This window comes from Bemisia tabaci, chromosome 10, assembly GCF_918797505.1.
Source record: "Bemisia tabaci chromosome 10, PGI_BMITA_v3".
Taxonomy (NCBI): Eukaryota; Metazoa; Arthropoda; class Insecta; order Hemiptera; family Aleyrodidae; genus Bemisia; species Bemisia tabaci.
In genome coordinates, this window is record NC_092802.1 from 18,428,554 (window position 1) to 18,445,592 (window position 17,039).

Genomic DNA, 17,039 nt, shown 5'->3' on the forward strand with positions numbered 1-17,039 from the left:
TCTTTACCTTGATTTAAGCTGAATTGCTCTTGATACAAGAAGAATAATGCTTGGAATCAGCAAGAAAGTAGTTTACATTAAGCAGCAAAAGCCTTGATTTAAGAAAAAATACTTCTTGGCGGCAAATTTAAGATTCTTTTTTTTTTCCAGTGTATATAGTTTGCACTGAGACTAGGTGAGGTTGAGGAAGCCCTTAACACAATAACATAAGGACAATTTTAAAAAAAATAAGATTAAACAGAAAAACTTTGGAAATCAAGCCTTGCAACGAACTACGATGATTTGCCACTGCAAAAAATAAAACAAGCAGTCTCAACACATCAGTGTTGCAATATCAAGGTCTGTATAAGTTGAGGATACATTGATTTCGAAAATGAACAAAAAAATAAATACATATCTTGATTCTACGGATAGATACTTTTGAAGTAGCTTAAATAGCACTCTATGCCACGTCCGCCATCTTGGATTTTGAAGTTTGAAAATTTGACTGGAGATCCTAGTATTCCGTGGTGAAATACTCCCTGATACCGTATTTCACAAAAAACGATCCAAACGAACGAGCGAACGAGCCAAAGCGTCAAGATCGACGTTGCCAGATTTTTATATCGCAAAGACTGCCATGATAAAGTTTAGCGCGCGATGTGAATCACGTAGAGCATTGAGTTTTCATGAGCGGGTGGTTTGAATTCACGCGTCAAGAATCATAAAATATCTTCGTAAGGAGTTGATTTCGGTAATTTTTGGTGTGCGCATCGAGTTCTACGTGAAATTTTGGTTAAGAAACATAAATCAGAATGCTGAAATTCGTACCTTGTCTAGAGGTCCATTATCGATTTATCGATATTTCCTCTTTTAAACCTATGGTAAAGAATCGATTATTAAGGTGTTCGTTGCGAATACCCTGTTTATCAATTATTTTCCTTCGGTTGAAAGGGAAGATCAGTCGATACATCGCAAAGCACGCCACACCTCTGCCCCATTGCCACCATTCAACGATTAGTTTCCACTGCTTCGATATCTCAAATGCCATGCCCCTATTCCGCACGAAGTTAATCTCAGCCAAGGTCGCTTTGCTCAGTCACACATCACAGTTTTATTTCTCACCCCCGCGTGTTTCCTCTATTGGAAAGTAAATAAATAGTTCTTCTCTCGAGGGAGGGGGAGATTGCTAATAAATTGCATTTTATTTCGGATGGGTATGACAGACGAAGGACATCGGCAAGAATCCCCCTCTCCGAGGGAAAATCATGTATGTTTTCTTTTGATTCTGCTAAGTTGTGAACGCGAGAAAAAGAGGGATCTAACACACGGAGAGCATCAGATTGAGCCATACCTATAAAAATTTACAATATTTAGCAAGAATCAAGAACAGCAAGCACAATATTAGCAAGAATTCGCGAGGGAATATATATTTTGTGCATTATATTCTTCAATAGTCAAAAGAATTTCTGTTGTAATAAATTTTTATTCCTACAGATATTTGTTGGTTCCGTCTCTTTTTTAAACGAATTAATCTCCAAATTTAATGTATCCTTTCCTTGTCCTAACTTTTAACTTTGTACTACCTTTTGTGACCCCTACTTTTTAAATTTTTAAATTATTTTGATCTCTCCTCTAAGGTGTTAATGGCTCAATTGTTAGAAGCACCAAATAAACTATCTACCAACCAACCTACTATTATTCATGAGAGGGACTGTAATTGTATTGACGTTTATGTGATGTATTATTATTATTATTATGTTCTCGTATCTCAATTCACAGCTCGAGGCCGGTAGATATTTAGTCCTCCCCCGGCAATTTGATGCAAAGGAGAGTCCTTAAATTTTTTATTATTATTATTGTGAGATGCTATACCCCTCCTACTCCTATACTTCCTCTTCTTTCGTGTATTCTCCTTCAAAGTTGCATCAACTCTCTTTGCTTCTCCTATTTCCTCTTCCTGTTCTTCTTTTCCCTTCACATTTTGCTTCTCTTCCTTTAATTTCGTATTCTATTTCCGATCAGAAAAGTGTTAAAGAATCCCAATCTATTGCATACATACATCTTTTTTTAACCCTCTGAATGGTAAGTAGACCAATTTGCTTCATTCGATGCTATCCATGCGAGTCGGTTCGGTGGAGTGTGGCAGTTGAATTCTTGCACGATTTTTTTCCCGCACGTTAAGTACCTAATGCAACTCGAGCAATGCCCACTTGACGTGCAAACTAAAAATCAACGAATAATTAAAACTGCAAACGACTGGGTGTCATGTTTCTCTATTTACATAGTAATTGAGGGCTCAATCTCGATTCTTAACCTCCCCAGTCGCAGAGGACTTGCCAAATGTACACATAAAATAAACGAGGACGAGTAGAATGCTCCTATTAAGGCACCGGAGACTCCTACAAGATGGCAACACTGAATTTTCTCTACTTAAAAGCTTTGTAAATAACCAATTCCAGGTGAGACAGCCTGCCTCTGCACAGAATGTCCCAGTAATAAACCGCCAGACTGCAGTGGTGAGTAATGGTCAGGATAAGACTCATTCTCTGTATGAAGCTTTTTTCAGACGTAATTCAGTCGGAGCAAAGCCCTTACCCACCTACTTTTGGAGAAATATCTTTTCAGCTGAATTTTGGCGACAATTATAGACTAAAATTCATAGAAAATGGTTACATTCCTAAATTCTAGCGATGGATTCATCAATTACATCAAAATAATCGAATCTCAAGTTTAAGGGAGGTTTCAGGGGATCTTCGGTCTCAGGATAAAAAGAAAATTGGTTTTTTGCCCCGTAAATTCCTGATAGGCATTCCTTTATAATTTGAGATGTTTAATTTTTTGAAGCAATTAATAAATTTTGCGGTAGAACTTATGGGGGTGAGCAATTTCGTTTGTCATCAAAACCGCATCAAACTAATTTAAATTCATATCAAAATTCGACACTTTGCCTTTAATAAATACGCACGAACGAATATCAATACATTGCTTGTGTCCAACGCTCACAGGCGGGTTACGAATTGGCTTTACCAATTCCAGACCCGCACAACCCGAAACTGCAAATTCCACTTCAATTTATTGCGTATGCAGCCCGGAACACACGTTTCCTGCAGATCAAACGTATCCATTCTCCGAAACGCAATACATCATTATTCAATAAACTACGGAGGCTCGACTTCATTTCAATACTTAGAGGCAGGTTGTGAGTTTGTCCCCTCATTGCATGCGACACACAGCACACAGCCTGTAAAGCCTTTTGCCCCCTCGAATGCTGATATACGCAGCCCACAACACATGTCTCCCGTAAATTTCACGATCCAAGCGTCGGTTTTCGCAAAATCTCTCCCTTTGACCGTGCTCGACTAGAACTACCTCACCAGCAGAAGCTTCTATTCCATTTCGACGTGTCCCTACTACTTAACCCCGAATCTACCCCACTTAAGTGTAATGCTTCAAGGCGGGCTCCTGGTTAGCCCCTTCAACACATGATGCATGCGACTTGCAACTCGCGGTTCTCCTTCATTCGCTAGTGTATGCAGCCCGCAACGCACGGTTCTCCTTCATTCGCTAGTGTATGCAGCTCGCAACGCACGGTCCTCCTTCGACCGCTAGTGCATGCAGCCCGCAACGCACGTCTGCCGCTGCGGCACCCCCATCCGCGCGTCGATCCATCGAAGCGCGATACTCAGGTCTTTACAAATACCCCCAATCGAATATCGATACCTTCCGGCTCGCTGGGGAGCGGGTTGCGTGTCGGCCGGAATTAAATCTCGCCGCTCGCTCGCCCCCCCCCCTTCCCGACCCCCCCCCCCCCGATCACTTGGGACTCGACGACCGGAGATAAAGGTAAGAAGTGGGCTGAGGAGGGTCCGCGGTGACCGGGGGGGGGGGGGGGGGGGGCGCAAAGTCAAAGCATGCATACAAATTAGAACAACTCCTTTCGCGCATTCGACCGTTCGGAGGAAAATAGTTTCGCGTTTTCCGATCGGACTCCTCCCCCCCCCCCTTTTTTCCCACGGCCGACGGAGCACCGCGCCGGGTCCTGAGATGCGGGAAATGAATTGAAAATGCGACAGGCACTGCTCGCTGCAAGGCGGAGGCGGCGTTGCCGCGATCAGTGGCGTAGCGTGGATTGCGATGTATCGATTGTTATGGCATTTAAACCTATGGTAAAAAATCGATTATAAAGGCGTTCGCTGCGGACACCCTGTTTATCGATCCTTTTCCGTAGGTTTAAATGGCATACCGATCGATACATCGCAAAGCACACCACGCCACTGTTGCCGTGATGAGAAAATTATGATGGTCTCCGTAACAATAGATTTAGAATTTTGATTCCTCTCAATTTGAGCAGTCCGACCCTTCGAGACAAGCAGATCCTATGTACATTTTTTTCTTCCCCCCCCCCCCCCATTTCGAAACTAATTTATTATCATTTTCCTTTTTTTTTTACTACTTCAAATACCGAACAAGTGGTAATAGATTCCCTACAGCCCCGCCCCCTCCGTCCCTACTATGTAACATCCCGAGCCAACCCTTGTTTGAGAACATCAAACTCGGGTCGCCTAGCTGGGAATCGAACCCGGGACCTCCTGATTATAGAGCCAGCGCTACAACCCCTAAACCACAGGAAGCTTCTTACAGTTTTCATTTACCTATCTTAATTTAAGCGATATTGAATGGGTAAACATACTCTCTAAATGACCCTCGTTTAATGCAGTGTTGCCACAGAATTTAGAAGATGGAATTCCCTGACATTTCCCGGATTTCCCTGACACATTTTGGCGGAATTCCCTGACAATTAAAGGTATGCCAGATGGTTACACAACATAATTACAGATAGTTTTCACGCGAATTAGTTGTTCGAAACGTCAAACCTTTCTTGGAAAGCAAAAAAAAGGTGACTAAAGGATTTTTCCCTGACATTTTCGTAATTTTTCCTGACATTTCCAGGGTTTCCCTGACTTTTAAAAATTCCCTGACATTTCCAGGTTTTCCCTGACATTTCCCGGTTTTCCCTGACATTTCCCGGTTTTCTCGGTATTCCCTGGCTGCGGCAACCCTGAAAATGGCATCGCTGCGCCTTTAACCAGGAATAAAGCGAAAATGGAGATTTCCCCCAGGGGTTGAGGGGAGCAGGGGGGTTGTGGAGGGGGAGCACTCAATGGCAAACACACTAATCCAAACTGTGGCGGGAATTGACCGAAAGGTCAAAGGTCCCGCTTGCCCAGCACTCTCACCATTGTTGCCAGATTCTAGTGAATATCGTTGATTTTCAATTGTCATAAAAATAAAGATTAGGAAAATACCCGCGCCGATCGGCCCGTTTTCACTTCGACGTTCCTGATTTCCGTTTAAAAACCTCCATCAGTGGTGTGGTGTGCTTTGCGATGTATCGATTGATCTGTCATTTTAACCTATGGGAGAAATCTATAAGCAGGGTGTTCGCAGCGAACACCTTGAAAATCGATTCTTTACCAGAGCTTCAAATGGGGAAATATCGAAAATCTATGTCGCAGGCAAATAGTAAAATTAGGCGTTTTGTCAAATGCCTAGGCAAATAGTCAAATATTCTAACTTAGATTGAAATTCTGCTTCTTTACCTAATTTTTGACAAAATAATTAATTTCTCCTGTAAGACAAAATTCTCAGTAAAAATTTGCATCGCACAGTAGTATTTTAAACCGTTTTTAGCTCCTGCACAGACACTTATCTGGAAATTTTCAGCATGTCTTAGAATACAGAATTTTTAGAATTTCATCATTTAAAAATATGAGAGGCAAATAGAGAGGAAGAGACAAGAAGAATTCGTAGGTTTGATGAGTTATTTTTCCAAAAAATATTGAAAACTCGCGAGCTCCTCGCCATAAATTCAAAAAATTGTACAGACCGTCAAAATTTAACTATCTGCCTAGGCATTTGACAAAATGCCTGATTTCACTATTTGCCTGCGACATCTATTTCATTCACGCCTCGCCACTGACCTCCATTCTGAATTACTTTGTGATAATTGAATTTTCAACATACGCGCCAAACGTTTGGCAGTTTTTCACGTGGGAAACACTGGAAAAATAAACACATTGGATCTAGAGTCCGGACTCTTGAAAACATTGACAAGAAAAAATACCCTTGATTCAATCGGATTTTCGCTTGAATCAAAACGAAACCCGCTTAAATTAAGAAGCTTTTTTCTTGATTTAACCTAAAATCCGATTGAATCGAGAGAATTTTTTCTTGTCAATGTTTTTAAGAGTCTGGACTCTAGATCCAGGCGACTTTGTTTTCCAGTGTTCTTTGAGCTTGAGAGTTGATTTCAGAGAAAAACAGCGACATGGCGGTCGCATTTCTCACGAAATTTAACTCAAGACGATATACTTAAATCGCAAATCCCTGACACATGTAAGAACTCCATTTCCATGAGCTGGATGAACTCGAACCGAAGTTTTTTCCTCTCAGCGGCACGACGGGCACCTCAAAGCTCGTCGGGAACTCCGAATCAAAGCTGAGAAAAAGTTCGACCAGGGAACTGGGAGGCGAAAACGCAACTGAGATGAATCCGCACCTAATTACGCCGAACTTATAATTTGCGGCTTGGCGAACCCAACTTCGAGACAGGGGATTCGACGAAAGTCCACAACAAAAACCGCAAATACGACGCAGCTAATCACAAACCCCGCTTAATATCCCGGTCTACCTCGTTCGTCCGTCGCACTCCTGCAGGCTGATTGCTGAAATTGGTAGATAAAGCTATAGACAAAGAAGACCAAAAGGACATGGAGAGGTCCTATTGGAGGGAGCGGGTGGTTGCAATGGATAAAGGAGGTAGGTGATTGACTAACTAACCGGCAACCTTTGAGAGCCCTATAGTTAGTCCATCATTTTCTCCTATTGCCTAAAAGAACCACCCATTATGACCAATAGGATCACTGCGTACTCATAATGTTCTCTTTGTCTATAGCTTTGTCTATCAATTTTAACAATCCGAGGCATGGACCGAGGAATTAAGGTTGCGGCAAGGAACGAATGGAATGAGAGAAAGAACGGAGATAGGAATTCGGGAAAGGGTTGCTCAAAGATTATGAAAAAAGGTCCAATTTGTGTAATCTTTATTCCCGTTTGTGACATCCATAAGCCGCGTTGTCTTAACCCTCTCTATACCTATAAAGGGACTCTAATATCATAACTTTCTCAATAAATAAATATTAAAAAAAAAATTGGCAACATTCGAATGCTTATACGGCGTTCTTCCTTAGAGCCTTAACTTAGGCGGTTTTACTTCTAGATCTTGGGTCAGCTGCACGGGGGACAAAATTATGTTTTGATGGCCGAGCGTGCCCCATCACACACAAGGAATGAAGATGGAAAAACAGGAAGGAAAAATGCTCGATCTACCCTGAGAGCAAACTAGGAGAAACATAAGCAGCACATCCGATGCCCTCGAAACAATAAAATATAACAGCCAAACACAGTCATTCGATTCCAATCTGTTTCGTCTTCTTGGAGAGGAGTGCTAGATATCCTGTCAAAATGTCTCCTCCGTAATTTCGGATCGAATTTCAATAAAATATGAAACTGAATATACCTTGCAGGGTTGCAGGATATTCGGATTTTCCCCTTTATTTTCACAGCATTAAGTAGAAGAATTTGGCTGAACTTAGTCTACGTGTATCAAACAATGCCAAATTTTAGCTCATGCTTCCTTTTTCAGCAGAAAAATAAGCAAAATACTGACTTGAAATTTTGTCAGTTCTAATTAAAGGGATATTTACATCTTAATGGTATTGAATCTTATCGGTTTCTTCGGCTTTTTTCCCATTTTATGAATCCAACAAAAAATGGACGGGGACTCTCTTATGACCTTGTGTTGCACCCGGAAATATATGCAATATATCATAGCGACTTCCAGCACTGATGTACCTTCCATTTATATAGTGTACACGTTACTTTCAAAGGTAAACGCTCAGATTCGCCTTTATGATGACTGACGACCAAAAAGTTGAGCGTCTGGTTAAGAAATTGGGCGCTGTCGGCCCAATTGATCAATCTTTCAAATGCATGGGTTGGCAGCGGCACTTTTCTAGTGATTTCCGTTCTTCACGTTGTCGCCCTTTTGGGCCCTGAAAGCTACATACATCGAGTTGTCTACACTGCCGTGCTAGGGGAAAACGCTGTATGAACCATCAGGCGTTGCCAAATTTTCTTGGGTAAAACACGACTTTCTCGGTAAACTTATGAATATTTTTCTTCCAATTTTTCAGATAATTTTGTTCGCGATTTCACCCAAAGTTTCTGAGAATTTTAGGGAATAATATCCATAAATTTCCTTAAAAATAAACATTTTAGTGAAGGAAGTTTAGCAACTTCCGAATGTTCATACGGCGTGTTCCCGTATCACGGTAGTATACTCTCCATATAAAGGTACTCTATTGTCGGTTACAATAAAAACACACTAAAATACGAAAAACAAATGGGTAGACAATGCTAGAGGAGACATGAAACAATCAGGATGTTTCGGGCCAATTACATGCCCGTTCTCAACTGGAACAGAAGCTAAAAAATGTAAAAATTAAGAGTTTTGCACTGATTCCTACCTCGGTCAGTTGCATGCTCATTTTCTCGTTTTAATTTTTACATTTTTTAGCTTCTGTTCCAGTTGAGAATGGGCATGTAATTGGCCCGAAACGTCCTGGTTGTTTTATGTCTCCTCTGGCCGTGTAATACCCATTTGTTTTTTTTTTGTATTTTAGGGTGTTTTTATTGTTGCCTGCATTCGGGCTATTGTGTGTGTCTCTCTCTCTTATCGATTACATTGCTAACATTGTTAAGGCGAGGTATCTGATCACGGTTCTCCCTAAATTTTAAGGAGGGGCGTTCGGTTGGATCACAAATCCTCCGCTCTTGCATGAACTCAATTCCTGACGAAAATGGCATTTTCAGTTCTGAGAACCCACTCGCGGGCGGGTAAATTTTGCTACAAGCACGGGGTGGATTTAAGTGCTCCAACGCTTCATGCGAGTAATGAAGTGGGTGAGCCGAGTTTACGTAACTCGGTTCGCTTCGATGTCGGACCCTTTTCTGTTTACGTCATCACGGTTTCGCGAATCGGCGGAGGTGGTTCGTGCGGGAGGACACACTCCCATGCCGTGCTAAGGAAAAACGACGCATGAACCTTCAGGCGTTGCCAAATTTCCATTGATAAAACACGATTATCCTGGTAAACTTGAGAATATTTTTCTTCCGATTTTCCAGATAATGTTGTTCGCAATTTCACTTGAAATTCCTGAGAATTTCGAGGAAAAATATTCGTAACTTTCCTCAAAAATAAACATGTTACTGAGAGAACTTCGGCAACTCTGGAATGTTCGTAGAGCGTTTTTCCTCAGCACGGCAGCACTGCCGTGCTAGGGAAGAACGCCGTATGAACATTCGAAAGTTGCCAAATTTCCTTCAAGAAAATGTTTATTTTTGGGGAAAGTTATGAATATTTTTCCTTGAAATTTTCAGGAACTTCAGGTGAAATTGCGAACAATAATATCTGAAAAATTTGAAGAAAATTATTCATAAGTCTACCAGAAAATTTGTGTTTTATCGAATGAAATTTGGCAACGCCTGAAGGTTCATACGGCGTTTTTCCTTAGCACGGCAACACACTTCCCTCGATTTGGAGCTTACGAATTCCCAGAATACGCGTTTAATATGTCGAAAGTAGAGTGGGACAATAGGAAGCGCTCGCTGGAAAATTCCTCGGAGATTAACAACTGTAATTACAAGATGTGCGGGTAGGGCTGCAAGCTCAATAGACTTTCAAAATTCGCTTTCCCGAAAACTAAAAAGAAAAGCCCTCTGACGCACAATGGATCGAGTCAATGGGGAAGATCGGACAAAATTTGGAAACTTCAAAAGCTCAAAATTCCGTTCATATAAAACTTTGAGGTTTTAGAAGTTCTTCTATTGGTTTTCTCGTGAAATTTTCGTTTGAAAGCGTTCCTTAAAATTAAAATGCGACGAATTAAACAACAAAATTCGCAGTTTAAGTTAAAGATTTTATGCCCGACTTCTCTGCTTGACTCGATCCACTGTGTGACCGTCAGTTTAGCACGTGACTTATTTGCTAACGTGAGATCACTGTTCAAATATTTACATAAGATTTCCTCTCAAATAGCCGGACATAGAAATACCAATGTTTCTGTACTTGGATATAAGAAAAAAATAAAAATAAAAAAAGGTGTGTGTTCGGCTATTCTCGCAAAAATAGGCGAGGTAAAATCTTAATAGGTACATGATATAAAGTTAAACGATTTTTAAGTTCTAGGCCCATTGATACATCGATGATCGATCGATACTATTGACCCATCGGTATTCGATTCACTCATTTTCGAGAGAATGTCATCCTTTTAAAAAAACATATCCGATAGACGCACATTCGCAGCCATGCGTCAAAAGGAAAGATACATTTACACAGTCTGAAAGCGTTGGGTAGTAGGGTTTCAAAGGCATCAATTTTAGTGAGTCGTTAAACATGTGAGATAAGGATGTTCAATTGCTAAACTACTACTTACTAAGGTAACTACTACTAATTGTTACAGCTACTTTAACGCGTACGCTCCGACTTCCATCACCGCAAGGGCTCTTTGCTGGCGTTGATGTTAACGCTTAATTTTAATTTTAACGCTGATGATAATTTTATGTGAATCAAACAAAAGCTCAACGGTGTATACGTAAATTAACGCGCACGGTACGTTTTATGAACTGTGTAGACTGTGAAAACTTATGATTATGGCAAGATGAATGCAAATGTACAATTTAACGTCAATTCGTGAATTTAGTGTCTTCAACGCTCGCCGCAGCTGTTCAACTTTTATTTACCATCGAATGTAGGTTTGTTTGATTTTCCGTGACCCACTCACCGCAGGGATGTACTTCCCTAACTTCAGCAAGAAGGCTGCCAAACGTATTACCCTGGCTGATAAACCCTCAGAATATAAACTTAACACGAGAGGAGAGTAGAAAATTCGAATTTTACTTCGATTCGTGAATTCGTACTTTCATTTTCAGTCGTCTCCCGGTCGAAAGAACTGTAACTAGATTCAACGTTGCCACTTTTCCACTGGCAAATTTCATTTTTTCAATGAGACTGTAGGGTGTTCCCAACTGAAAATTACACTCAATCCTCCTTCTGACTACAGGCAAGATTTTTTATAGAAGTTGCACAGTCATATTTTTGTGAATTTTTCATGCGAGTCAATTTTGTAATCTCAAAATGGATTTACGTTATTCTTCGTCTGAGGAGCAACGTTTAAATGCAGCCATTCATTTGTGATGTATCATTGATTCATTGGGTTTATCTGATACTCGGTGACTCACTGAAAAAATGTTCAAGTTTTAATTGTTTGTATCTTTTCATTTCTATTTAATTCTGACTTATATTCCGTTTGGACCTGGTAGAAATTTGGCACCGTATCTAGTAATGCCATTTGACGGATTAAACATGTATAAAATACCAATAGGCAACAGGGATTCTTCCTTCACAACAACATTTCCAGCCGAGCTACAGTATACCCTATCTAGGGAGATTACAGACGGGTCGGTAATTTTGAGGTTAGGTCATGGAGCTTTTAGGGCCCAAAAAGGCAGCCAAACTATTAGTACTACTTGATACTTTGAATTATTCAAAGTATCCAGAGCGATTTATTATTACAATTTTTACGACCTGTAGTTTGTAAAGCAAGTATTTGACTTAGTTTTTGGCATAAATTCACTCATTTTTGCGGAAAAACACTTATTTACGAGCATTCTCGGCCATTTTGGTTTGATATTGGAATCTGAAGATCGGCAGTGACTCTTTCGTGTCAGAAGGTTGGCTGTCCTTTTGAGCCCTAAAAACTCCACATCCCGACATGTCCGCACTCGTACTCTAAGTCGGACAGGTTGTCCTCGAGGTCAACGAGGTCGGGTTCAAATCTGGACAGGGTAATCACTCTCAAAAACCGACGGTACTGTCTCGTAAGGTGGCTGTGAGCGATCCAGGAACGAGATTCGCCACTTTGTGACGTTGTTATACGGTTTGCATCTTTGAAAAGCAATAATTATCGTCATGTGCAAGCTAATGCAAGAAACTAACTTATAGCGTACAGCAGCATTAATACAGAATAGAATGACATGAAATTTGTGACGATTTGCTGAAAATGTTTATCTAAATCAACCATAAGGGACGCCACCCATTGACGCGATTTGTAAGAAAGAGATAACGTCTTGATAGCTCTCTCTTACATATTGACTCAAAGGGCGACGTCTGTTATCATAAGTTCCGATAAAAAATTTCAATGAGTTTTCTTATATTTTATGTCATTCTTCTCAGTTTTGAGTACTACGCGACGCTTGTGCATGAAGCCCTGAAGGTGTGAATATTTACGACCTTATAGTTTTTTTTTTATGGATATATTCTGTTGACTGTAGGCCCTTCCATGGTTTAGAATTTTTCAGAAAGGGTCCAAAGCTCAACATTTTCTTTAACGTCTGGAAACTGGCTGCAGCAATGATCTGCTCGAAGAAGGACCAGCCCTTCGGTTGGTTTTAATCCGCATATTTCAGAGGACTGATCGTGAGCTGTTATTTGTATTTCAATTAGATTGACGTTCCTCACGCCTTCGATTAGGAAAGTAAGTCTACCAGGTCTCAATTTCCTCTAAATTAAAAGCTTTCCTTTTCGAGGAATTCAGAATCCCTGAAACCTCTCTGGCCCTCCTCCTTGACTTGTCATCTAACCGTGGATATAAACGGTATAAATCAGAAAAAAGAGGAAAAATAAACAAAGCTTCTATCGGTTTGACATTAGAGGCAAGATGTTGCCGGTACTGGATTCACCAAATTAACACTAATCCAACCATCAGGTCTAACGGAGCACAGAGATCCTGCCGTTCAAGCATCCGTAACGCCCGTGCGTTACGTGATACGTGACGCAAACGAGCTTGCGGCGATCGGAGTCGAGAACTACAGGCGGGAACTAACAGGCAGAACTAATTTTATTCCGGGATCGGATTGATCGGAGCGGTCGGGTTTCACCAAACCGATGGTTGGTGTGGTTCAAGGTAAACGTTGGCACTTTACAGAGCCCCGCAGAACACATGAAGAGTGGAAATCCAAAACATCTTGAGCACCGCATGTATTGTTACGTTTTCCTCAGTACACGGGAATCTACTATTCGTCTTAAAATTATGTAAAAAGTACCGAGGAACTACATTACGATAAGAAGTGCATGAGACATACACTGATTGTGAGAAAAATCTTTGTTTTTTCGTGCTACCTATCCTTAGCATAGGAGATAAAGCACACAGTAGCACACACTTTGCGCTGGTTTCAGCACATCAGGCGTAATAGGTCATAGGGTCATTTCCCGCCCATACACATGTATTTTTGTCAAATTAGATCACTGTCATAGCGCCTTAAATAATTGTTGAGTTTCCAGGATCAGGGTTCTCCTGCTCAATTCACTGAGAAGTTTCCATTTAAGCATATTTATGCTGAGAGAAACCATGTAAAAATAAATCAAAAGGAACTGCGCTCTTAATTCGTAGTTCTAGGCTAAGTAGTTCCTTGGGATTTCATTCATTTGTACCTAATTCCTCTTGGTATAAATACGTCAATTTTCGAAAAATATTTCCCAAATTGTTTTCATTTTTTATTCCCTAAGCATCCCTGACTTCGTTTTGCTTTAACCTGACTCCCAAATGCTCACACCCTCCCACTTATTCCGACTACTGACAAAACCCCCACATAGATATTTTCCCTTTTGATTACACGGACTTCTGTTGATCCCTGCTCAAAAAATCCCCTGACTTTTCCTGGGTCTTGTCTCCTCGGGATTTTTTCATGGGATTTGTCCCAAAATCGAAGCGCAGGAATGAAACTCCTGAGCTTTTCCCCCGTTCAACAAAACAACAAAATTTCTTCTCCTTCTCTCCGAGGCGCTCTCTGGGCTCTACAAGGCCTCAGCTTTGTACTGTGATTATCATTGACTGACTTAATATTTTCCCCAACTTTGCAAGTGAGATTTTTCCTGGAACAAATCCTAGGAAACGCCCCGTCGAGACAAGACCCTGTGCATACCATAACATTTCTAGGTCACCGTGAATGGGCCTCTAAGTAGGGTATGAATTGAAGCAGCGTGTAAAATGTTTTCATTTCAAAATTTCCCGTGGAAAACGAATCACGCAAAGGGAATTCTAAAAATCAACTCCTAAATAAGAAGTTAATGTTACGATTAACATTGGCTCGGTGGAAAAAATACACATGACGTCATTTGCATAATCTAACTTCCTTTCGATCCGTGTTCAAAATTTGTGGTTATTTTACGTTTGGAATCTGATCTCCGAACTTTCCGTTGCGGGAATCATCTTCTACGTCAAAATTTGAGGAGAAAATCAGGTTTGAACAAGATGTTATTGTTCACGATTCACATTGGTTCGATGGAAAAAATACGTATGACGTCATTTGTATGATCTAACTTTCTTTTGACCTGTGTTGAAAAATTGTGGTTATTTTAAGTTTAGGATCTGATATCCGAACTTCCCGTTGCGGGAATCGTCTTCTACGTAAAAGCGTGAATCCCAAGTAAAAGTGAGCCAGCCTGACACAACGCTACGTTTCATAAGCTACCCTGAGGCAGGCTGACACCAGTCGGGCTCAGGATAGTTCATGGAACATAGCCTGACGTCAGGCTGGTTCACTTTTACTAGGGATTCACGATTTTACGTGGAAGACGATTCCCGCAACGACAAGTTCGAATATCAGATCCTAAACGTCGAATAACCGCAATTTTTTAACACAGGTCGAAAGGAAGTTAGATCGAACGAATGACGTCATACGTATTTTTTCCATCGAGCCAACGTTAATTGTAAACAATAACATCTTGTTCAAACCTGATTTTCTTTCCAAATCGTCTTCCGAACTTAGTTCGGATATCAGATCCTAAACGAAAAATATCCACAACTTTTCAACACAGGTCAAGAGGAAATTGGATCAAACAAATGACGCCATACGTACTTTTTCCATCGAGCCAATATTAATTGTGAACAATAACATCTTGTTCAAACCTGATTTCTCGTCTAGGTTCATCCCCAGGGTCCCCTAGGGTCTCTCATCTAGTTTAGACGTTTCCTAGTGGTTTATCCCCTGATTTGCCATGTTTCCCAGACCATGCACGAAATTCATCAAATCCAGACACAAAGTGTGCTCCACGTCGGCCACATCTCGACGCGTCGACTTCCACTTTTCACACGGGGCTCTGGGGTCCTCCCGGACGCGTGCGGCACTCCGACACACCGACACCCACGTCCGACGACCGATCAATCCGACGCCCGGTGCTCGGGCGAGCGGGTAGGGCTGGGGGGTGCACTTACGCGGCAAACACGGTCGTCAACCATCCGTTGTGAATGTGCAAGACGCTTATACAGCCGAGCCATACGTAGGTGTGCGCGAGAGCGGCGCCGGCTCTCATGATCGCCGAGCGCGGGGCTGGGGGCCGATCGGGGAGCGGAACTCGGGACTCGCTACGCCATGCCCGGGCGGTGGAGCGGTCGGGACGCGCGCTTCGACTGCACTGACACGGCCGACGACGCCGAAGCGAGAGGGCGCAGGGAGTGCCGACTCCCCCGCGCCCCGGCCCCCCGGCCCCCCCACCCCCCGCGGTTGCTCTATTGATCGTTGGCCGGGGACACCCGAGCATCCCCCCACCCGGCGGTAAGACGCAGCGCCCGGCGCGGACTCGGGGCGCGGGATTCGGACGCGGACGCGAACGCTCCGAAAGGGAAATCAGGGAGTGGTTAACCTCCCCACGGCCGAGCTCCGCGGCCCGACGATGTTTTTCGTCCGTTTGGATGCGTGGAAAACTATCGGTTCGAGGTGAGGCATGCCTCATCGAGAATCGATATTTATAACGGGTTAAAATGGAGGAAAAACGGTGTTGCCTATATTAGATAATTGTCACTGATCTGGCCGTCATAGTGTTTTTCCTCCGTTTAAATTCATGTAAACAATGGATTCGAGGTGAGGCATGCCTCATCAAGAATTGATATTTAAAACAGGTTGAAATGGAGAGAATTCGGACGTGAACGCTCCGAAAGGGAAATCAGGGAGTGGTTAACCTCCCCACGGCCGAGCTCCGCGGCCCGACGATGTTTTTCGTCCGTTTGGATGCGTGGAAAACTATCGGTTCGGGGTGAGGCATGCCTCATCGAGAATCGATATTTATAACGGGTTAAAATGGAGGAAAAACGGTGTTGCCTATATTAGATAATTGTCACTGATCTGGCCGTCATAGTGTTTTTCCTCCGTTTAAATTCATGTAAACAATGGATTCGAGGTGAGGCATGCCTCATCAAGAATTGATATTTAAAACAGGTTGAAATGGAGAGAATTCGGACGTGAACGCTCCGAAAGGGAAATCAGGGAGTGGTTAACCTCCCCACGGCCGAGCTCCGCGGCCCGACGATGTTTTTCGTCCGTTTGGATGCGTGGAAAACTATCGGTTCGGGGTGAGGCATGCCTCATCGAGAATCGATGTTTGCGAAGGGTTGGAATAGAGGAAACGCAGTGTAGCCTATATTGGATGATTAGCTAAACTGACATTGCCGTTATGGTGTTTTTTCGCCGTTTAAATTCATGTAAACAATGGATTCGAGGTGAGGCATGCCTCATCGAGAATCGATTTTTACAAGGGGATGAAATGGAGGGAAAACAGTGTTGCCAATGTTAGATAATAAGGAGGAAAAACAGTGTTACCTACATTATAGATAATCGCCATTGACCTTACCATCTAAGTGTTTTCCCTCTATTTAATTGTATGTAATGAAACACCTGATTCGAGGTGAGGCACGCCTCGTCAAAGATCGATACATACAACGGGTTGAAATAGAGGAAAAACGGTGTTGCTCATATTAGATAATCGCCACTGACCTCGCCTGTCCTCCGTTTAAATTGTATAAAAATGATCGATTCGAGGTGAGGCATGCCTCATCAAGAATCAATATTTAGAACGGGTTGAAATGGAGAGAATTCGGATG

General features: G+C 42.1%; 1 protein-coding gene across 9 annotated transcripts in view; it reads right to left on the reverse strand.

Moving 5' to 3' along the window:
• The window catches only part of Rdl (Resistant to dieldrin), a 334,060-nt gene that overhangs the window by 302,332 nt on the left and 14,689 nt on the right, over window positions 1-17,039 (reverse strand). For 7 of the 9 annotated variants that reach the window (XM_072305141.1, XM_072305138.1, XM_019045973.2 and 4 more), the window contains exon 1: window positions 15,378-15,582. The exons of the other annotated variants lie outside the window; for them this stretch is intronic. In XM_072305141.1, the coding sequence (XP_072161242.1) occupies window positions 15,378-15,475 (98 nt within the window). In that variant the 5' untranslated portion in view covers window positions 15,476-15,582. Of the gene's footprint in view, window positions 1-15,377; window positions 15,583-17,039 lie in introns of those variants that run through there. 9 annotated transcript variants of the gene reach the window in all.